This window comes from Hyperolius riggenbachi, chromosome 1, assembly GCF_040937935.1.
Source record: "Hyperolius riggenbachi isolate aHypRig1 chromosome 1, aHypRig1.pri, whole genome shotgun sequence".
NCBI lineage: Eukaryota > Metazoa > Chordata > Amphibia > Anura > Hyperoliidae > Hyperolius > Hyperolius riggenbachi.
Window position 1 is genome coordinate 241,696,212 of NC_090646.1, and position 24,539 is coordinate 241,720,750.

Here is a 24,539-nt window from a genome sequence, read left to right on the forward strand (position 1 = left end):
GAGAGGCAGAGGAGGTGGTAAATAGGATACAAGGGCGGGCCAGAAGGATGAAAGAAGCGTGTTTTATGGGCACAGCGCAATCTATTCTTCCATACCTCTCTGATAAACCGGTAGACAAGGAGAGCTGACCAATGCACTTAGGTAGAGGGAGAGTTGACCAATCAAACAAGTCAATCGCCTATATACTGTTCTATACTGGGTACCACATACAGTACAGCACCAGTATCTGTTCATACATAGCACCAGTATATGATGTTTGTTTTCCATTTTTATTTTGTGTGCGTTGGAAGAGGGGTAGTCTTATACGGCGGGTATATCCCAAACTCTATATTTTAACTGGAAAATTTGGGGGGGGTCGTCTTATACCCCGGAATATACGGTACTTGAGGCAGTCAAGATGCAGTAGAATTGCAATGGTTACTCTGAAAAAAATAGAAGCCAAAAAAAAAAAAGTGTCTGGCTGAACAACGACTCCTGATGATTAAGTGCTGAAAAGATCAAAAAGTAAATTATAGCTCACCATAGGAGCTGAATGAAAGATGCTACAATTGTGTTCAAAATTATTCAACCCCCAGTGAAATTGAGAGTTTTGGCCAGAACACTACCACAAAAGTTTTGGGATAGTGTTCTGTGGACTGATGAAACAAAATTAGAACTGTTTGGGCCCATGGAACAACGCTATGTTTGGAGGAGGAAGAACAAGGCCTATAAAGAAAAGAACACCTTGCCTACTGTGAAGCATGGCAGGGGGTCAATCATGCTTTGGGGTTGTTTTGCTTCTGCAGGTACAGGGAAGCTTCAGCGTGTGCAAGGTACCATGAATTCTCTTCAGTACCATATTGGATGAAAATGTGGTGCAGTCCATTACAAACCTGAGGCTTGGGAGATGTTGGACCTTTTAACAGGACAATGATCCCAAGCATACCTCTAAGTCCACTAGAGCATGGTTGCAGATTAAAGGCTGGAACATTTGAGTGGCCATCGCAGTCTCCAGACAAATCCGCTTGAGAACCTCTGGTGGGACTTAACCTGCCTGGCCTTCTGATTCCCGCAGCCCTGGGAAAGTTTTTTTTTGTGCAGATTTTTTTTTTTTTTTTTTTTTTTTTTTAATCATGTAGCTAGCCTAGCGCTAGCTACATGATTTCCCCCCCCCCCCCCCTCCCTGCTTCCTCCCTCCCAACCCTCCGATCGCCGGTGCAAAGACCCGTTCTGTACGGGATTTCCTTCAGCTTCCGCCATCGCCATGGCAACGAACAGAGTGACAGATGTCACAGGGAGTCCCGATCCACCCCTCAGCGCTGCCTGGCACTGATTGGCCAGGCAGCGCACGGGGTCTCGGGGGGCCCTGTATCGCGGCGGATCGGCGGCGAACGGGTAGTGTTTAAAAATAAATAAATAAATTCAAATCGGCCTAGCGGGGCCTGAGCGGTGACCTCCAGCGTCTGTGGACGAGCTCAGCTCGTCCAGAACGCTAGGGAGGTTAAAGAAAGCAGTTGCAGCGCGCAAGCCTAAGAATGTGACTGAACTGGAGGCTTTTGCCCATGAAGAATGGGATAAGATACCCGTAGATTGTTTCACATTTCAGATTATATAATACCGCGCCAAAAGTTCATACAGTGATTACCAATCCTTTTACAATCAACAGTCAATGGGATCGCTGCAGAAAAAATCCAGTCACTGAGCCATATAGTTCAATTGTACTGCTGCGCTCTCCAATCCTGTAATACAAAACACACTCCACATAGGGCAGTATTGTTCAAATTCTGTGATCCCAATTATCACCAGTGTCTTGTGCTCCCCCGGTGTCATACACTTATATCCCTCGTCCCCTCTCGCTAGATGCTCACCAGATTAATACCACCTCAGCTTTCAGGTGGGTCTTAAGCATGTCATTATATTCACTTGTTCCTATAAGGCAAAAAAGAGCTCCACATAGAGTAGTAAAGTTCAAATAATACAATCCAAGTGCTACCAACACTCCAGCTGTGCAACACCACCCGTTGACCGTGTCACCGCACCACTTTGCATGCCACACCGCTCACCAGATGTAACCCACCTCCATATATAGGTGGATACTGCACTTTTATCTCCAATCAATTCAACGATCCTCAGTAGTTTAAAACGAAAAGTCCTTGCAAGAGGCTTGTTTGTTTTCACTAAAATATTGCTCAAAACATAACAAGAAGACGCATATAGCGTATTACTGACAACAGTGCCTCGGTGCGTAACCAATCTATTGCACTTACGCCTCCTGAAGCAGTCTGTGCATATCGTACAGGTGGATGTCAATGCCCATCCGTCTGGCTCCCGGGTCCGCTCCGACACTTCCGCGGTCTCCCATTCCGCCTTCACGCTTAGTTGCAGGGTATATCAGTAAGCGCTTCTCTATCGACCGGCCAGTCCGTGCGCCTCCTCCATCCTATGCGACGTCAAACGTACAGCTCCGCTCTACGCGCGTTTCGTCTTCACGCCAGACTCTTCAGGGGCTCCGCCTCCCGACATCTGCATACATACTCCCTGCCACCTCCTGATTGGAGGGTTAGCTTGAATGTGCTCGGATGGGCATTGTTTACAATACTCCATAGAAATCATAAAAATTGTTTAAAATACAATTACATATTCACAGTTATACATATTCTTACATATCCTCAAGCTGTATTCTATTCCTCAGTTACCCTTTTTCTAACATTGCGTAATGCTCCATCTCGTGGCTATTTCTTAGACTTCCCTTCCGCTATGTATCTATATACCTATAGTGCCCCATCTTGTGGCCATTCATCATAGTGTCTTTCCCATGTCACCTATCTATATCTCCAACATAATTAATTCTTATTCACTAGTAAGTTGAATCTCATATTGAATCTTTTCCTATGTGAAACCATGTTTTTTTAGTGCTCCATAATTTTATTAAAGTGCCTAGTGCTATATATTGCCACTCACCAATTGTGATCAATTAAAGTGCTTATTAACAAAACCCTCTCTGTGACCTCACTCTCTGATAAACATGAATTCAATTTTAGAGAGATCCTTACTAACTGAACTCCTTTAGATAGTGCTTGTGTACTATTTTTTATATACATGATATTTGACTATAAGGTGCTATGTGCAACATTTTCAGTTGATATTAATTATTTGTCAATTTGATGTACAGTGTATACTCCCACTTCTATTGTGTTATCTATAAAGTGCTTGTGTACTATTTTTGATATTTGACTATAAAGTGCTATGTGCAACATTTTCAGTTGATATTGATTATTTGTCAATTTGATGTATACTCCCACATAGCACTTTATAGTCAAATATCAAAAATAGTGAATAGTGAAGGTGCTCTGGTCAGATGAGACCAAAATGGAACTTTTTGGCCAAAATGTTTCGTTGCCATTTCTATGCGGATATTCACGTGGAATCGCTCGCACTTTGTGCAACGCGATTTTAACCAGGTCAATGCCAGCAAGCATTGACATGGATTTTTAAGCGGAAACGCCGGGAAAACCGCAATACTAAAATGCTTGCAGTTTTCCTATTTAGTTACATAACCGACGAATCGCGTGCGGGTGTGCGGCGTGCAAATTCTGATGGGTCTGCTGTGCAGATTTTTTCTGCACGACAAACCGCACAGAATCCCGCACAAGTGGAAACAGTCCCATCCACTTGTGTTGTCTATGCGAATCTGCATGCAGGAAACGCATGCAGATTCACTCTAGTGGAAACGGGCCCTAACAGTTACTCTTTAAAGCAAAATTCGGGAAGGATCTTACAGGACAAATATGGTAGGTACAAGCTTGCTACCTAAACTATAATTTATAGCAAAAACCTGAAGTAAAAATAAATTAATGAATTGTATATGTTGTACAGCCAAGAAATAGAACATTAGTAGCAAAGAAAATAGTCTCATTGTTTTCCAGTACAGGAAGAATTAAACTTCAGTAGATTCATAGAAAAGCAGATGCCAGCTTTCCTGCTATCTTTGTCTGCTTGAGAATTAAACTTCACCTGTCATCTATTGAAAGAGTTTCTCTGAACTATTCAACTTAAATACAGTCCTATTTTCTGAAGCACTTAGAGCCTCTGACAAAATACGATAATATATTTATACATACCTGGGGCTTCCTCCAGCCCCAGCCGCATGGATCGCTCCCACGCCGCCGTCCTCAGCCTTCTTAGTCGCCGATAACGGGTCCCGTAAAAGCCAGTCAGGGCTAGTCGACGCAAGCGCAGTACGCTCCATTGTACTGTGCAGGTCCATGCGTAAGGCAGGTGCTGGAGAGACAGAGGGAGTCACTGTGCATGCATAAAACTGGCCCGGTACCGGTACTTGCGACAGAGAAGGCTGAGGACGGCGGCGTGGGAGCGATCCATGCAGATGCGGCTGGAGGAAGCCCCAACTTTGTATAAATCTAGAATCTTCTTTTGTCTCCGAGTCTCTTTAAACCACAGGTGTCGAACTCCAGGCCTGGAGGGCCAGATCTATGCCAGTGTTTAGAAAGCACTGAGAAAAAGAGGAATGTGTTCTACCTGATGGACCACACCTTTCCTGATTCAGACCAATCAATTAAACTGAGCGGTGTCAAAAACATGTGAGCACCTCGGCCCTGGAAGGACCAGTTTGACATCCGTGACTTAAACAGTCAAGAAACAGAGAAAGACAACTTGAGATAAGGTTTTACTGCAGGAAAGTTCAGAGAGTCATTTCTGCTTTGTTTTATAGCTTAAAAGAGTGTTTTTTTTTTAAACTGCAACTGCAATAAACTGATGCAATGTTACAAAATAAAGAAATAAATAAGCCAATAACTGAAAACATGAGACTTTTCTTTGCTACTAGTGGTCTTATTCATTATCCGTACTACACATACAATTCATTATATTATACGTTTTCACTTCAGACTTGCTTTAAGAAAATCAAGGCCAGATTTACAATAAAACATATGTGCTTATGATGATCTCTTCTACAATAAGACCTTTGTAAATCAAATAGACTACTGTGACATTAATTAAAATGGTTTCTTGTGCCCAAAAGGCTGACCTTATCAATTCTAAAATGCTTGTGACTTGAAGCCCTTGAATCAAGTGTGGCAAATTGCAGCAGCTTACGCTTAGCTGTTGTCATTTTAATAACTATGATCTAGAATAGATCAATACTAGATGATTAGTCTAATATCACTCATGTGATAAAACCGGAAAATTGTATACTTACCTTCGGTAATTTTCCTTTCCTGGATTAGAAGATGGCGGCATACAGATGGGTTAGGCCACGCCCCCTGACCCCAATAGGACAGCACATATTATAAATTCAAAGAACCCGCCCCCTCCAGCCATTCTCTTGAAAATCAGTCCTCGAATGGACCAGAGGGTGGGATTCGTATGCCGCCATCTTCTAATCCAGGAAAGGAAAATTACCGAAGGTAAGTATACAATTTTCCGGTTTCCTGGATAGAGATGGCGGCATACAGATGGGATATACAAAATCAGAAAAAGAGGGAGGGAAATGCATAAACACACAATTTATTTATCCACTGCAGACAATACAGCTTCACCAAAACTCAGAGAAGTAAGACATGCAGAGTTCACATGATAATGTTTTAGAAAAGTATTAGAGGAAGACCAACTGGCCGCTCTACATATAGAGTCCACTGAGACCTTTGCAAAGGATGCCCAAGAGGCTGCCATCCCTCTTGTTGAATGTGCATGCATCTCTCTAGGCACTTGCAAACCTTTACTTTTGTAACTCATCTGGATAATCTTGACCAGCCAACTTGCTATTGTTCTGGCTGTTACACCTTCACCTTTTTTAGCACCCTGGATGTTAACAAACAACCGATCAGAATTTCTAAAAGACTGAGTCTAAATAGGCCTTGATGCTTCTTCCTACATCTAATGGATGACTTTCCTGGCCTGCATGAAACGTTGGCAAGGTAAGTTCCTGAATAATATGGAAGGATGAGGACACTTTTGGTATGTCCTGAATTACTGGCCTAATAACTACCCTGTCTGGGAAGAATTGTAAGAGATTTTCCGTACAACCAAGTGATTGTATATCAGATACTCTTTTTGCTGATGAAATCGCCACAAGGAATACTGTCTTCAATGTAATGTTCCATACTGATGCCGACTCGACCGGATGAAAGGGTGCATTTGATAGCACCTCCAATACCACACAGAGATCCCACTGGGGGAAAAAAGGCTTTCTTGGAGGCCTTAGTTTTTGAACAGCCTGTACAAACTGAACAACTATAGGATTCAGAGCCCATCTTATACTAGTCAAAGCAGAAAGAGCTGAAATTTGCACTTTGATTGCTGACAGGCTCAAGATTTTGTCTACACCCGATTGAAGAAAACTTAAGATATCTTGTACTTTTGGCGTTAAGATGTCAAACTTATTGGCTGCTGCAAAGTTAGCAAATCTATCCCATATTCTGTGATATGTGGCATTAGTTGATTTTTTTTTTTTTTTTTTTAAACCATCAGTAGAGTAGCAGATACTTCTTCTGAACATCCTAAAGCTAGATACTTCCGCCTTTCAATTTCCAGGCCGTCAAATTGAGGCTGTTGACATTGGAGTATAATTGCTCTCCTTGTATCAGAAGATCTGGAATCTGAGGAAGTTTGATTGGCTGTCCCACACTCATCTCCATTAGCATCGGAAACCACGGTCTCCTGGGCCAGATTGGTACAATAAGGATGATCATGTTTGATTCCAAGGTCAGCCTTTGAAGCAACTTCATTATTACTGGAAATGGAGGAAATGCATATCCTAGGTTGAACTTCCAAGGTAATGTCAGACAGTCTACTCCTGCTGCTGTCGGATTGTGGTAGCGGGAGAAGTAAATCGGTAACCTCGTGTTCTCTGGGGAGGCAAACATATCTACCTGAGGAAGACCCCACTTCTGGACAATCGATTGGAAGACTTGAATGTTCAACGCCCATTCGTGAGGATTCACAAATTGCCTGCTGAGATGATCCGCCAAGCAATTCTGGGTTCCCGGAAGATATACCGCTGTTAAAGTTGATAAATTCTTCTGTACCCAAGTCATTATATGGGTTGTTTCCTGAAATAAGGCTTGACTTCTTGTCCCTCCTTGCCTCCTGATGTAAGCTACTGCTGTTGTGTTTATCTGAAGAATTACATGTTTCCCCATGATTACATGCTGAAACGCTCTTAAAGCTAAGTATGCTGCTCTTAGTTCTATAATGTTTGAGGGAACTCCCTTCTGTAGTGTCCTCCACTTGTCCTGCACTTGAAGACCTCTGCAATGGGCTCCCCATCCTACGAGACTGGCGTCTGTAGTCACCACAACTGGATTGTCCTGTAACAGTTGGTAGCCATTTTTCAGGTGTTTTTCCTGAGTCCACCAGATCAATGAGTTTCTGACCCGTAATGGTAGCACAATCTGTTGTGACATTGACTTCTTGTTCCATTGCTTTTAGAAAAAAGATTTGGAACTGCCTTAGATTCCAGTGTGCCTAATTCACCATGGGAATTGTGGATGAGAGAGTTCCCAGTAGGCTGAGACACTTTCTTGCAGATAACTATCTTCGGGACAGAACTGACCTGATATTCTCCTGAATTGATATTACCTTCTGTGCCGGAAGACAGACTTTGTTCTGCATGGTTATGGACCTTGCTCCTAGAAATACTAGGTCTTGAGAAGGTGACAACTGACTCTTCTGTAGATTTACTATCCAACCCAATGACTGAAGTTCTGAAAACAGAATTTGCTGATGCTGAAGAAGAAGTGAACGATTTTGATTGACTAACAGAATATCGTTCAGGTAGTGGAATATTCGCATACCCTTCTGCCTCAGAAACGCTATCACTGGTACTAACACCTTCGTAAACGTTCTCGGAGCTGTTGACAGGCCGAAAGGCAAACTCTGAAAATGCCAGTGCTGATTGTTTACTGAGAAACCGAGATATTTTTGAAAACTTTGACGTATCGGGATATGAAGATAAGCGTCTGCGAGATCGATTGTCGACATCCAATCGTTTCTTCTCACAACCCTTATTATGGTTTGAAGAGATTCCATCTTGAAGCGACGAATTTTTATATATTTGTTGAGAAATTTCAGGTCTAGAACTGGACGCCATCCCCCGGAATTTTTTGGCACCAAGAAGAGTGGAGAGTAAATTCCTCTGAATTCTTCTTGCCGCGGAACCTTGATTACTGCATTGGCTTGAACTAAGGCTTTACTACCCACTCGTCCTTTGTCGTTTCCACCCAAACATCCAAGAAGGAGCGCAACCTTGCTCCCACTTGACTCGCCTGGGTGGTCGCACCTTCAGAACGTCTTCTGGCCTTGGCTAGTTCCAGAATTAGGCTTGGTTTTTCCTGACTTAAGAAAGGACGACTGGGTGCCCCTCTTTCAATTCCTACTAAACTGTTTCCCAGGTTTGTAGGATCTTGCTTGTTGATATCTTCCTGAAAATTGTCTCTTATTTGGTTGCTGACGAAAGGGCTTAGTCTTTTTATCTTGTGGCAACAATCCGGATTTCCCACCGGTAACCTTGGCTATCGCCCCATCTATTTCTGTACCGAATAGGTGTTCGCCATCGAATGGTATCTTGCACCAGTTATTTCTTGAAGATTGGTCGGCCGACCAAGGTTTCAACCATAGTGCCCTCTTGGCTGTTACATTATGTAACATTGCTCTAACTGAAGATCTTATAGTATCAATTGCTGCTTCCCCTACGAAGTCACCCGCCAGTTTTAATTCGTCTAGGACTTTGATAACTTCTTGCCTGTCAGTACCACAATTAAGGGCTATCTCTATGTTTTCCACCCAAACCTTGATTGCTTTTGCTAAAGAGGTCAGGGCCACTGCTGGCTTACATGCTGCTCCAGTTGCAAGAAAGGCCTTTTTAATGTCAGTATCCACTTTTCTATCCAACGGATTAGAAAAAGAAACAGCATTTGTCCATAGGCAAAGTAACATGTCTCGCCAGCCTCATAATGGAAGCGTCGACCACAGGTGCACAATCCATTATTTTCGTATCTTCATTACTGAAGGGGTAAAGTTTCATAAATCTGTTTGATAAAGACGGTTTTTGTTCCTCCTTAATAACTTTCATCATAGGAAAATTTGGCTGTCTGTTCAAATGTGGATAATATTTATCAGGCTCCTGCTCCACCTCCTTATCGTTTTCCCAGCCAATAGCTGACTTAATGGCTTACACAAATGCTGGAATTAAAGCAAAATCAAAACCCCACTGGATGAAGACCCGAAGTGGATGCAGCCTCATCTATCTGAGCTTGAGGCGCCGCTGCAGTCTGCTGAGACACAGCCATTTTGTCAAATGTTTCCTGCACGGCCTGTTGGATTAGAGACATTACTTGCAGGTTATCCGCTTCTTTGTCTCTTCCCAATTCCGCAAAACATGCCTCACACACCATTTTGTCGGGAAGGGCTGGCTGAGCACAGGACCAACACAAGGATTTAGCTGGTTGGGAATATCCTTGATCCTCCCTAGCCATGGGAACTGGAGATTTCTGCCTTCTATGAGGGCTGTAGGATCTTTGCTCAGAGTAATGTCTATAGTAAGCATAATCTGGAGAATATCTCCTATTAGGAGATCTTCTTCGAGAATCACGTCTATGCCCAGGAGATCTGCTTCTATCTGATCTATAATTTCCACTACTATAGTATCTTTCTGGAGACCGTTTCCTAGAAGGAGAGCGTCTCTTGGATGTGCGCCTTTCAGGCGATCGTCTATCATCTCTCTTGGACTTTTCTTATCTTTCAGGCGACTTTCTTCTAGATGAGCTTGCATCATAAGAAGATTGTTGTCTCCCAGGTCTTGAGGATGACCGGGATTGCACCCCTCTTAAGGACTGGTGGCGTTTAGTCACCTCTTGTCCACTCTCTCCCTCATGCGGACTGTGGAAACATAGAAAAAAGAATATGTTCCACTAAAAACATCCGTATAAAATAAGAGGAGACAGCACTCTTTTTTTTTTTTTTTTTATATTATATAACACCCTTGTGAGAAAAGGAGCGACATTTAGTCACTCAGTACCTCTCCTGGGGAACTGAAGGATCTTTCCTGCGTTCTTCCTATAATCATATTAGCATACAGTCAATTCAGAGAATAAAAACATATTACCTGCTCAGATGCCCGTCAGAATGCTTATCGCAGGTACCTGAAGACCGAGTTGGGTGAGGAGATAAGAAGCTGCCCGGCTGCTGCCTACCGCAGGTTCCAGTGTAGTGCCAAGAAGCAATGGAAACTTCTCCAGCCAGAGCGGTACCGCAGCGTTCAGAATCAGCTGCCACCCGCTCTGGCGTTCTGCGCCTTCCGGGATCCCTGAGAGTCAGGTGATCCCTTCAACCAATCAGCGATGGTCACGGCAAATCCCGCGAGATTACGCCTTCCGAGCCGGCTCGCTGAAACAGACAGCGCCGGCTGCCAGCAGGGATAATGCGGCTAAGAGAGCTCTCCCCTCCGCATCTATAAGCCCCATTTAGAGGCCGCAATGCACCGCACAGACGGGAGAGGCTGAACCCGTCCGGAAAACGCCAAAAAAATTCAACAAGGGTAAAAACGGCGCTGTAAAAGAAAAAGATAACAAAATTTAAAAAACAACAATGTGCTGTCCATTCGAGGACAGTTAAAAAAAGAATGGCTGGAGGGGGCGGGTTCTTTGAATTTATAATATGTGCTGTCCTATTGGGGTCAGGGGGCGTGGCCTAACCCATCTGTATGCCGCCATCTCTATCCAGGAAACAGCATTATACATGGATAAGCATCAATATTAATTTTAGCCTCACCCACAAAGGCACATCTGAAGCCTAGCTGAGATCAGTACTTGATTCATTGGCTGACAGTTCTGTGCTCACACTGTACAGATGCATCATTAGACTGTAGGCTAGAGATAAGTCTGTTGCTATAGAAGGGGCAGAGAGACAAGCAGGGAGTGAGTCGATTCTCGTGGGTGAGCAATGCGATCATTGCTTATTCAGAATTGGGGAGCGCCAAGGATACAGCTTGCCGAATCTTTAGCAGACATTGGGCGGACGCTGAAAAATACAAAGGCAGAGCCATACAATATATACCCAATCCATAGTTAGGGAAGTGAACCCCAAACCATTAAACAAAACAGACAGCCCTGCTTAATCAAAAATGTATGTCAAACACGTGGAAATGTAAGTAAACAGAACAATCTGTATTAGGGATGTGTCCCTTTAAAACCTGCAATGGCAGTTAAAGAGAACCTGTACTGAGTAAAAATATTTAAAATAAACACACGAGGTAACTTCAAATGAACATTACATAGTTACCTCGCCATCAGTTCCTCTCAGAAGCTCACCATTTTCGTCTGACAATAATCCCTTCCAGTTCTGACAATATTTTGTCAGATTTGAAATATATCAGTTGCTGTCAGTAAAATATCAGTTGCTGTCAGTTATAGCTGAGAGGAAAACTGATGTACCAGGTAATGTCCATGTTTCCCTATGGCTCAAGTGGGCAATGTTACAGTTTAACTGTGTGCTGACCAGAAAGCTGTTATGGGTAATGGCCATTTTCAAAATGGAGGACGGAAAATTCCCTTGATCACAGTGAACAAACAGGACGCGGGACAGAAGAAAGACACTGAGGAGTAGACTACATGGAAGGTAAGTATGACTTGTGTATGCTTATTTTGACTTTTAATTTTCAGTTCAGGTTTTCTTTAAACCTAGTTACTTGCCTATGTAGAGGGAAGGCTCTGGCTACTTTTGTGGTCCTCAGCGCATCCGTACTAGATGTGAGCAAGTCCAGGCTCTCCCACATGTAGTACGGATACACGTCTTTGGAAGCACCTGGGGAGTATAGTGCTTGTTTCTGAAGATTGCCTAAAGAGTACTGAAGACATAGCCTGATGCATAACTTCAACGGGGAATGTCGCTGGAATGCCAAGATGGACCAAGGATCAGGAAGGCTATATGGTATCCCGAACATTCTCTCTACATAGGTATGTATCTAACCTAGAATTTCCTCATTTCAGGTTTGCTTTAAAGGAAACCTGAGATAAACAAAGTATACAGATTTATACCTAGGGACTCGTTCTCAGTCACTAAAATAATTTTTCTCTGATCAACGGCCAATCTGATCATTTGGATCAGACGACTCTTCATATGGATGTTAAGGCCTGCTTTCACTAGACCCAATTTCTGAAGCAACTGCATTTTGCCAAATGCAAGGACACTTTTTAGTAATGTAAATCACTGTGCTCTGTTCCCACCAGCGAGACGTGGCTCCTCCCAGGAAAAATCCAAAACAGAGTACTCTATAAATTAAAAGGAACGCCAGTTTTCTTTTATATATCCCAGAAACTGTATCTGACTTCTCCCAGTTTATCATACATCCTAATTATTGGAGATGATCCAATTGTATGTTGGTATGTAGAATGGCTTTCTCCCAAGCTTCTGCTACAACCAAAAGATCATCCAGGTAAGGGATTACAAAAATCTCTTGTGAAAGCCTGCGCAGAAGAGTGGACACAAGCGGGCTTCGCTTTTTCCACTGGAGCAATGGGGGATGGAAAGCAGCTACTGTGCATGCACACAGCGGCACAGGTAATGGTTATTGTATAAGTTTTGGGGAGGCTGCCAGCGCTGGAACAGAGGGAAGCCTCAATAGGATCCAGAGGCTTCCCCCTCCCAAGGTAAAGTATCTGCAATTTAAATGAAAGTCATAGTTCCTCTTTAACACTTGATTGCCAAGCTGTCTGAAATTGACCAGCAATGGGCAGTAAATGTGGCCATACCTCAGGCGACTTGGGGGCCGATTGACCATACGATTCGATTATTATCGAACTGAATGAAAATCGGTGCCGCCAAGTGCATGTCCAACTGACAATGTAACAAATTTCAGAACGAAAATTGGTTGCATTCTCGATCGCACATGCTGCAAGGTGTGCGCAGTGGGAAAGGCGTGCAGTTTCCCGACGATCGACAAACACGATGAAACGCCCGACGCTGTGCCCCCCTAATGTAAAAGTCCCCCCACTGCCCGGTGTACAGTATACATTACCTGTCCGTGGCTTTCCCTTGTTCCCCACTTCTCCAGGCACATTCCCCTCTCCATACACGCATGCCTCACGTGGTTTCCTAGCAAGGGCGCGCGTGTGGCATCTCACACGTGCGCCCTTATTAGGAAATCACGTGGGGCGTGCAGTATGCAATGGAGGAATCCCAGAAGCCAGCATGAGGAGACCAAGGCGGTGATATTCTAGCCCACCACGGGCTTCATTCAGTATGTTTTTCCCCAAATTCAGGGGGACTTTAATAATAGATCTGTGCCTGGAGATGGAATTTAACACTATTGATCTAAAGGGGAATCACAGTGTGGCATACTTATTAATAAACTCCTTACTAAACATATTTTTTCTGCTGATCTAGTGTGGTAAAACTACTACAACAGAAAGCGTGGGCATTTGAGTGCAGTTCTAGAATCAACAAAAATGGAATTGTGAACTCATTTTAAACATCCAGTATTTTTGCAGGTCTTTAAATTGATCCTGTTGAGTTAAACAGTTAAAGCAGGGGTCTCAAACTCTCGGCCCGCGGGCCATTTGCGGCCCTCGAAACAATATTTTGTGGCCCTCGCCGGCAAAAGCTTCCTTATAGTTCGCTTCAGTGCTCCCAAGTAATCCGCCGCATCCCCGCCGCTAAACGAGAGCTGCAGAGCCCCCAAATCGCCCGGGGGGCAATCCACCGGCATTTCCTGGAAGGGGCAGAGCTTTCAGCTTCAGCTCTGCCCCTCCTGACGCCAATCGCCGCATGGATCGCGGCCTCTCGCCGCCCCTCTCTGTGAAGGAAGAGTGAGAGGGGCAGGCAGAGCGGCGGCGATGCACCGCGATTGTGAAATTCCTTAGCCTCATCCTGACTTTGCCTCCTGCGGCCCCCCAGGTAAATTGAGTTTGAGACTCCTGAGTTAAAGGATTGGTTATAAACAAAAGGGAAAAAAATCTGCATGCAGTCTCATAGTATATTATTTGGTCAAATGTTATTGTATTTATCCCTACTGCCAGCAATATAAATAATGCATCTCCCAGAATCTTCAATACCCTAACCACCAATAACAAAAGAAACATCCAAAAGTTAATTATTCACTAAATATTGTCTGTACTGCTCATATGACAAAAAAAATGACAGCTTCATCAGATAACTGAGTAAACAAACGGCCACTGATGCTGCAATAGAGTATATGCTGCTACACTGCTGGTGAGCAGACTACTGACAGGCATGTAATGTAATGAATGTAGGCAGCACAGACAGGGGTGATCACTGTCTGTGGGGGATCCAGAGGCACATGGATGGGATCATCCATGTGCCTCTGCAGCAATGCCAGGGAAGCTGTGTGCAGCACGTGTCTGGTACCCCATGTAATAGAGGTCAGTCTGTGGCTCGCAGGACAGCAGCACACAATCCCTGCATTGGCTGGCTCTATTACAGCGCAGAGTAGGCAATATTCCGGACCCGCATGCAGCAAGGCTAGGTGGCTACCAATGATGTGCAAGGCGTAATACAGACCGGTGAGCCAGCCGCCCGCCCAGCTGTGTGACAAGTACCTGCGAGCAGAAATACGAGCCCTGGATACCCAGCTTGATGCACGTCGGGCATTGCAGCTTGGCCTCGCTAGTGCAGTCTGCCGTCTCGCACACTCTGCTCTCCACCGCCGCCATGCTTCACCCGGGTGCACCCACAGCACGGCGGGGAAGAGGGGGGAGGAGGCATAGAGAGGGCGGGGCGCAGCCGCAGGCCCAACGCGGAGTGACGTGCTAGAACAACAGGAAAGGGAACAAGTCGCACAGCTGTCCAATCTGCGCCAACCACAGGCAAGCAGGTCTCTTCCAATAGGTGGCGGCGGCTTTAGTAGGCGCGGCTGCAGCCGGTGCTTTGCTCATACGCGACAGCAGATAGTCGACGTTTGTGATGTGGTGGGTGTGGCTTCTCCGGGTACGGGAGACGGGGAGAGGAGACTGTTTGGCAGAATCGGCAGACAGAGTGAGAATTCTTCCTGATGATTCAGTGCTCGACACGTGTTCCCAAATGTAGCTGCTTCTAGGGCACTCCTGTGTACCGACAGCATGGACGGGTGTTAAGAGTGATTAGCACTGTGGCGTATAGGAACTACATGGTGTTGGGCTTACACGTCTCTTAGCTTTTGGGGTCTGTACTGTTTGTCAACCTGGAGCAGCTGCATGGAACAGATAATGAAAACCCTAAGAGACTGATGTCAACAGGACAGTTTGTAGACTAAATTGCACCCAGAGCAAAGGAGTAAAAATTGCTCCCACACACCCTGGACTCAAGTATGTTATTTATAACTAGTTGACCTAAGGGGCGCTAGTTCTCTCTGTGCTGCTGCCAGTCAGTGCGTGCACGCACCCGTCCGCCCGCTCGGCCTGCCCACCCTGCGTCCTGTCCCAACAGCTGTCAGTGCTTGACATGCATAGTAGCGCAAAGCAATGACACAGGGACACTTGTGTTTCATTGTATAGGATTATTATTATTTATTGTATTTATAAAACGCCAACATATTACGCAGCGTTGGACATTAATTTAGGTTACAGACAATATTTAGGGGTGACATACAGCAATATGACAATGCAGGAATACAAGAAAACCAGATCACACAGCACAGTATGAGTACAAGGTAATGCTTAGTCAGTCACTGGATGGGAGCATGGAGATTAGGCAAGTAGAGTTCACTCAGATGCATAGGATGGATGCACAGTAATGGCGGTGCATGATCAGGTAGGACACAAAAGGAGGAGGACCCTGCCCAAAGGCTTACAATCTAGAGGGAGAGGTAGGGGACCAGAGTTCAACTGTGGGTTTAGAGCAGATGTGAGGGGTGGTAGGCCAGAGTGAAAAGGTGAGTTTTGAGGGCCTTCTTGAAGGTGTTGAAGGAGGGGGTTGCCCTAATGGGTGGAGGTAGGGAGTTCCATAGTGTTGGAGCGGCTCTTGAGAAGTCCTGGAGGCGTGCATGGGACTGGATGATGCGGGGGACGGTCAGGCGAAGTTAATTGGAGGAGCGGAGTGAGCGGCTTGGTGTGTATCTCTGAGTAAGATCAGAAATGTAGGTTGAACAGGTTTTGTGGACAGATTTGTAGGTCAGACACAATATCTCGAATCTTATTTTGGACTGGATAGGAAGCCAGTGGAGGGATTCACGGAGGGGAGCCGCCCTGGTGGAGAGATGAGAGGAGTGGCTAATTCTGGCTGCCGCATTCATGATGGGCTGCAGTGGGGCTATTTGGGTCATAGAGAGACCAGACAGAAGGGCATTGCAGTAGTCCAGGCGGGAAATTATGAGGGCATGGATGAGGAGTTTGGTGGTGGCAGAGGTCAGGAAAGGGCGAATCTTACAGATGTTACGAAGGTGGAAGTTGCAGGACTTTGTGAGGTTTTGGATGTGGGGAGTGAAGGAGAGTGCGGAGTCCAGGGTGACACCCAGACAGCGGGCTTGAGAGGTAGGGCGAATGGTAGTGTGGTTAACAGTGACCTGCACATCTGGGAGGTCCAGGGATGACCTGGGTGGGAAGATCATAAAATTCCGTTTTGTCTAGATTTAGTTTCAGGAACCTAGCAGACATCCAGAAGGAGATGGCAGATAGGCAGGAGGAGACCTTGTCCATGGTAGTGGTGGATATGTCAGGGGTGTGGAGGTAGATTTGGGTGTCATCTGCATACAGATGATAATTAAAACCCATGGAGGAGATAATCTTGCCAATGGAGGATGTGTATAGGGAGAACAGTAGGGGGCCAAGGACCGAGCCTTGGGGGACTCCCACTGAGAGGTGGTTGGGGGTGGATGAGGACTCATTGAAGGAGGTCGTGAAGGAGCGGTTGGAGAGGTAGGATGAAAGCCAGGTCAGGGCGAGTTCGTGAATGCCCATGGACTGGAGGAGTAGGGGATGATCTACTGTATCAAAAGCTGCTGAAAGGTCAAGGAGGAGGAGAATGGAGTATTTACCTTCAGCTTTAGCTAAGGCAAGGTCATTGACCACTTTGGTGAGAGCCGATTCGGTTGAGTGGGTAGGCCGAAATCCAGATTACAGTGGGTTTAGTAGTGAGTTGGCATTGAGGTACTGGGTCAGGCGTTTGTGAACCAGACGCTCAAGGAGTTTTGGGGCAAAGGGGAGGAGGGAGATCGGGCGGTAGTTGGAGGGTAGCGAGGGGTCGAGGGAGGGTTTCTTGAGCAGGGGAAGTACTGTGGCCTGCTTGAAGTCTGAGGAGAAGGTGCCTGTGGATAGGGAGAGGTTAAACAGGGTAATGAGGACTGGGGCCAAATCCGTGAAGTGCGACTGAAGTAGATCAGAAGGGATAGGGTCAAGGGGGGAGGTAGTGATATGGGAAGTCTGCAGTAGGTGGTTGACTTCCTCAGTGGTAGTAGGAGTGAAGGAGGTGAGGGGAGGATAGAGTGGAGGAGGAGTTGGTTGTAAGCGGGTGGGAGGTGAAGATTGGATATTTCCTGACGGATGGAGACTATTTTGTTGGTGAAGTGGGTGGCTAAATCTGTGGCAGAGAGGGAGGAAACAGAAGGTGGGGGGGGGGGGTTAAGCAGGGAGTTGAAGGTGCCAAAAAGACACCGGGGATTGGAAGCTTGTGCTCCGATCAGCTTGGTAAAGTATTCCTGCTTTCGCATGAGCAAGGGCAGTGTGGAACTGCAGCAGGTTAGTCTTGTAGTGTAGGAAATCCTGGTGTAGTCGAGTTTTCCTCCATTTTCGTTCATTGGCACGTGTTTCCCTCTGGAGGTTGCGAGTATGGTTAGTGCGCCAGGGCTGGGGGTCGGTTGCAGCGGAATATTGGTGGAGCAGCTTTCTCTAGGGCTAAGAGAGTTTGGTGATACTGAGCTGCAGCAAGATTAGGACAGGTTAGGATGCAGTATTTAGACCTCCAGTATAGGTAGCCAGGTACTGGTGCATATCTCTCAACTTTTTGAGATGAGAAAGAGGGCACTTAAGCCATGCCCCTGCCACACCCCTGATCATGCCCCCATCATACCCTTAGTCACTCATACCATAAAGATTTCATAAGAAAAATATGTTATTTTATGATTCAAACCACACTGGTCCTTTCTATCCTGGTTCATTTTCCTTCATATTATCATTTTAAAATTAAAGCTAATGGGAACCGGTTTAAAAAAAAAAAAAGGTCAGATACTCACCTAAGGAGAGGGAGGCTCTGGGTCCTATAGAGCATAGTTCCCCAACCCTGTCTTCAAGGCCCACCAACAGTACATGTTTTGCAGGAAACCACAAACATTCACAGGTGAGGTAATTAGTGTCTCAGCAGAGCTGATTAACTACCTCTGTGGACTTCTACAAAACATGCACTATTGGTGGGCCTTGAGGACAGGGTTGGGGAACACTGCATAGAGCTCTCCCGATGCCTGCTGCTGTCCTGGCTCCCCCGTAGCGGTATTCGACCGTTTCGGTCAAATACTGCTGTTTCCCGGCCGAAGGGAGGCTTCGGAAATGCTTCGGGAGCCCGAGTGCTCCTGAAGACGGGCCGCGATAACACTGCGCACACGCGCGCGCCCTCTATCACGCACTCGTGTGTGCGCCGCCTGTCTTCGGGAGGACTCGGCTCCTGAAGACTTCCGAAGTCCACTCGGCGTGGGATGAGAACAAAGGGCACAGCATCGGGGCCACCGGGAGAGGAGAAGGATGGCTCGTTAGGACCGAGCCTTCCCTCTCCTTAGGTGAGTATCTGCCTTTTTTTTTTTTTAAACCGGGGTTACATTAGCTTTAATATATCTATTTAAAGGATGTCAAAGTTTAGAGTCAATCAAACACATTTATTAGTAGAGAAATTTATATTTACATAGAAAGAGGAAAAAAAAAGTCCTGAAAGTAGGACAAATGAGGAGGAAAGAGGGACAGGCCTCCCAAAGAGGGACTGTCCCTCCAAAAGTGGGACAGTTGGGAACTATGCAGGTGCCCTCCGTATTGATATCCAAGTATAGGTGTCCCCTGTATAGGTTAGCCAGGTGTAGGTGCCCACAGTATAGGTAGCCAGGTATGGGAGCCCCCAGTATAGGTGCCCCAGTATATGGGATGCTTACTATCATTACTTCCTGATTAGTGAAAGTTAGCGGCGTTACAGACAGAGGAGCCCGGCAGCAAGTGAAATTGAAGCTTAGAAGAAGGTGAGTTGTTTCTAGGAGGCTTTCCACTGGCTATAATGCTGCAGTGGAGCATGGAGGGGGGCCCTATCGAGAGGGAGGGGTCCCCCACCCAGGAGCTAAGTCCCAGGGTTTCTGGTTGAAACATTGACTATTTGATCTGGGGCGCAGCAGCAACCCATGCAGTCCCATTGATCAGCTCCAGCACTGCAACAGGTCTCCTTTGTTTTTCTTGGCAGCTATACCAAATAAAGTGTTATAAACCTAATAGGAAGAGATAAAAGCTAGCATGCCTTGCCCTCCCACCACCACCACCACGGCAGAGCAGCTAATTTGTACACACAGTATGTTAATGTAACGATAGGTGTCAGCACGCAGAGAGAATCTGATTATTGGCGATCTGCAATACCACCAAGAATGCAGATATACGCCTGATTATCGATGATCTGCAGAATCAGCGATAATACAGATGTATTGCTAACCTCTGGACACCAGAATAGTGAGTGTGTTTGGTGTAACAGTAACAACTCTGAGTGGAGACCACCAGAGGAGCTGGCGGCCTAAGACTCCTGAGGAATTCACCCCTTACTGTGGGTGATATTCCTGTAGCCTGTGGACCCCTGGGCGAGGGACCGAGGCTGGATTGCAGGAAGCCCTGCAGCTCAGGGGCGTAGCAATAGGGGGTGCAGAGGTAGCGACCGCATCGGGGCCCTTGGGCCAGAGGGGCCCCGAAGGGCCCTCCCTCAACTACAGTATTAGCTCTCTATTGGTCCTGTGCTCATAATAATCACTTCTATAGATACTTTGAGTAGTGGTAATCATTAACAAACTGTTCCCCACCCCCTTCTTACACCTCTGACACTGTAGTTGCCATTGGAAGGTTTTGGTGCACCGTATTAATTGCTATGTATAGAGTGCTTGGGGGGCCCCATTGTAAAACTTGCATCGGGGCCCAGAGCTCCTTAGCTACGCCACTGCTGCAGCTAATATGAAAGGTATTGCCCTGGACTGGGCTAATGTAATACAGTGATAGCACAATCCTAGTCTGGGGTGTGAGGTCCGTAGTCACAACACCCTGGAACTAGTCTGGAGCATAACATAAATGATAATACAATTCCCTAGTCTTGTGTGTGAGGTCCGTGATCGTCAACACCCTGGAACTAGTCTGGAATATAACACAAAGACAATACAGTTCCCTAGTCTTGGGTGTGAGGGCCTTGATCTCAACACCCTGGAACTATGCTAGAGAATACACAGAAGATACACAGTATTCCTAGTCTGGGGTGTGAGGGCCTTGATCTCAACACCCTAGAACTGGTCTAACAAATAATAACAGTACAAGGTAATCTGTCTCAGTGTGACTTCCCAGGTCCACCTGGTTCAAACACACTGTAAGGATCTGACTATGGTCTGAATGCTTCCACAAAGTGTTTGCAATGGCAGACAACCAACAACTGACAAGCAAGCAGAATATATAGTAGCTGAACTCTGCTGCCCCGCCCGAGCCACTCAGCCAATCAAGAGTCCAGCAGGAATCGGCTGATCGTCCTGATCAGCTGACATTTCCCCTGCTGGTATAAAGGTCCTGACTTCTGGCCCGCGCGCGCGTAGCTCCTCATCCATCTATGTGGACTAATAGACCCAGCCACTCCAAAGGCACGCTGCTGCGTACAAACCGCCACCTTGGACGCGGAAACAGCCGCTTTGCTGTTAGAACATGCGGCGGCTTTTCCGCGTTCTGCCACACTACCAGACGCATGCCTATGCGTGCAAACCGCCACGTTGGACGCGGAATCAGCCGCCTTGCTTTCAGCACATGCGGCGGCTTTTCCGCGTTTTCTCACAGTTAACAATATGTCTGCTTCCATGAAAGTAGAAATGAGACACACTGCAATTTTAGTGCAGGATTTCTATCAGCTGTAACAAAAGTTTTTGTGTAAAGGTTTATTATGCTGTTGCATATCTTTTAGAGTAGAGAGGAAGTTCTGGGTTTACTTTCGCTTTAATATTCAAGTCTGAGCCAAATTATGGTGGGTACTAATGCTGCCATGGCGTGGCGATGCACCAAGAAAGGATAGTTACTAAGGTAAATATACAATTGGCTCTATTCACAATCATGTTCCGTATGCGAAAATGCAATAGCCGTAAATTCCCGACTGAAATAAGATCATCTTGACATTCACAACATTTTACGCATCTTTTTCTGTACAAATTCTCAAATAAAGTGGAAAAATGTCTACGAAAGGCGGTGATTTCCGCAAAGATTCTAAATTTACAAAGACATAGGCGCACATTATTTCTGACTTAACTACAGATTTTATATCACCTACTAGTATTTGATCGATATTTCGCTTCCCATTGACTTAAAGGACACCCGAGGCGAAAATAAACTAATAAAATAAACGATTGCATCTATCTTCCTTCTTCTAAAAATGACTTTTTAAGATATTCCACAGTTTTATTTTATGTTTAAATCTACTTTTTAAGTTTTAACTGTTTTATTGTTTTTGCTCAATGACACATTCATTGAAGTATGCCAGAGCAAAAATCTATGAACTATTGACCTTTTTATCTCTTTCCTGCTCTCAGAAGCCATTGTCTGCTAGGAAAGTGTTTTATAGTTTGAATTTCTTATCAGTGAGGGTCACACAGTAGTCACTTCCTGTCTGAGCCAGCCCCTTACATACCTGATATTTAACTCTTTCAGGCAGAGAAAGAAAAAAACGAACACAGCATAGTTATTTGTGTGTTAGGCACTGTACATACCCATGTCTATCTCATCATGTCACATGTCTCCTCGGGTATCCGTTCAATGGAGTCTGGAGCCTTGAGCGCTGTGTTTGCTGGACTTTAAAAAAATGTTGCCAATTTTTTAGGCGGCTTTTTTCCCCACATGGTTTCCTCATGTTTACTTCCTGATTACGCATGTTTCCGCAATTTTTTTATGCAGTGTTCCTGCATGCGGAAAACACGTGGACATTTTTTGTGAATGTGGAAAAAATGCTGAAATTATCACTGCTGATAATATAGCGGTAAAAAATCCATTTCCACATGTGTAATTGTGAATAGAACCCAATCTCACTATTCCCCTGGTGCCTCCATGGCAGCACTAGTGGGCACTAACTCACTAAAATAACAACAATTGGGTGGGATGATAAAAAAAATAAATTTGAATACAAATAAGAAAAACAAAATTACATTTTTACATTAGAAGCAGAGTAAATAACTGCTTTCCCAAAGTCTGCTGATGGCAAGGCAACTGGATCAATCTTGTAGTGATTCACAAAGGTGTCACTTGAATCCCAGCAAGCTGCCTTACAAATTGTCTCTAAAGTTAGCTTGCCATTGTAGGCCCAAGAGGATGCCATCCCTCTGGTAGAATGAGCGTTAAGCTCAAATGGAGACTGGAGACCTTTTTCTCTGTATGCCTTTTTGATTATTAGTACAATCCATCTAGCAATTGACCTAGTAGAAGCCGCATTGCCTTTGTTATAACCAGAAGAACCAATAAATTATCAGGATCTAGAGTACAATGTTCTGACTTCAAACCTTTCTGTAGAAATAACAGAATGTCTTTAAAGTGTAACTGTCGGGCATAAAATCAAAAATCAATTCTTTATTTTTATCTGGTAAACAAGTAATAAGGATGCTAACCAGGCAATCCAAAAGTTAAAATCTCTTACTTTTCTTGTTTATAAATGATCATTCCCAAGTTTACCTTACTCTTATTTGGTACGCACAAAATTTAGTACTCAAAAAGGAAGTTGCTGGGCATGCTGTGTTGTCATTTTTTGCTTCTGTACATGAGTTACTGTAAGTCTGAGGCGAAATGTACCAAATAAGAGTCAGGTAAACTGGGGAATGATCATTTATAAACAAGAAAAGTAATAGAGATTTTAACTTTTGGATTGCCTGGTTAGCATCCGTATTGTGTACCAGATAAAACTAAAGAATTGATTTTTGATTTTATGCCCGACAGTTACACTTTAACTTGCTGTTTTAGGCTGCTTTCACAGTAAGACGTTACAGGTGCACGTTAGTGCAGCCTGTAACGCTCCCCAACGCACAGCAATGTAACTGCAATGGGCTGTTCACAGTGCCCACGTTGCGTTACATTGTAACGCTGCACGTCAATCTAGAGTGCAGCATGCTATAGCGTTAGAGCGGCTTTGCCGCGTTACCCTGCTTGCACAGGCGCAGTGATTAGCCACATGGCTAATTAATATTTACTGCACTGTGCTGACGTCACTGGCGGGACCACGTGATTCGGAGTGTTCCGCTCACGTGGTCTCCACCAGCGCATGCGTACTATAGTACGCATCACAGACGCATCAAAGAGCCGCTTAACGCCGCTCTTTGCTAGCGTCCTCTGCCGCCACCACCATGCGTTGCACGTTATGCGACCTTAACGTAGCACCTAACGCAATGCCTTAATGTGTAAGTAGCCTAAATGGGTCAAAGGACTCTGTACTGGCCAACTGTACAAACTTCTTCCAAACACAATCATAAAGAAGCCTAGTTGTCTGTTTCCATGCTGAAAAAAGGGTTTGAACCACTTTTTAAGAACAACCTCAAATCAATAGTCTATTCCTCTCAACTTTTTCAGTACAGCCTTTGAGGATTCGGATGGAGGAAAGTCTTCAGGGGGAGGAGTCATTGAAACAGAGGAAGTAGTAGAGGGGGATCTCTGATATTAGGAGTCGGAACCACGGTCTCCTCGGCCAATTACGGGATTACTGCTAGTACTGTACCTTGATACTGTCTGACTTTCTGCGGAAACCTGTGCGTTACGGGAATTGGAGGGTAGGCATATGCAGTGTTGAATTTCCACTCCTGGTCCAAAGCATCTGATGCCAGAGCTGTCTAAGTCGGATACCTTGAATAGAAAACTGGAACCTTTTTGTTAATGCGAACATGTCTGGTGTGCTCCATGCTTCTACTATCATTGCAAATACTTGTGAGTGAAGTGACCACTTGTTGTCTGTTTGCTTCCTTGATAATCTATCCACTAATTGATTTTGTTTCCCTGGAAGATAGACTGCTGAAATGTTGGATAGATACATCATCGCTAACATCATTATAGGTTGAATTTCTACTAATAAAGATTTGCTTGTTGTCCCTCTTTGATTCTTGATATACGATATACTGTATATTGTTGTTTAAACAAAGGGAACAGGATGATCTTGAAGTGCTGGCAGGAAAGCACATAATGCCTGGTGGGCAGCTTTGAGCTGTAGTACATTGGACACTAAAGGTGTTTATACATCAGGCTACTTGGCGGCCAATCAACCATCCGATTTGATTGTTATAATAATAATTATTATAATCGAACCGGATGAAAATCGGTGCCGCCAAGTGTATGCCCGATCAATGATGTGATTGATTTTGGGCCAAAATTGGTTGCATTAATTGGTTGGACATGCTG

General features: G+C 45.1%; 1 protein-coding gene and 1 long non-coding RNA gene across 2 annotated transcripts in view; one reads left to right on the forward strand and one right to left on the reverse strand.

Moving 5' to 3' along the window:
- Window positions 1-14,782, reverse strand: part of METAP1 (methionyl aminopeptidase 1) — a 56,839-nt gene extending 42,057 nt beyond the window's left edge. Inside the window, exon 1 of the mRNA XM_068232149.1 lies at window positions 14,550-14,782. Coding sequence (XP_068088250.1) covers window positions 14,550-14,663 — 114 coding nt within the window. The 5' untranslated portion in view covers window positions 14,664-14,782. The remainder of the gene's footprint in view (window positions 1-14,549) is intronic.
- A 48-nt stretch (window positions 14,783-14,830) lies between these two features.
- Window positions 14,831-24,084, forward strand: LOC137504137 (uncharacterized). The gene is made up of 2 exons (XR_011019432.1): window positions 14,831-14,985; window positions 23,721-24,084. It is a non-coding gene; the product is annotated as an uncharacterized lncRNA (long non-coding RNA).
- The last annotated feature ends 455 nt before the right edge of the window (window positions 24,085-24,539 follow it).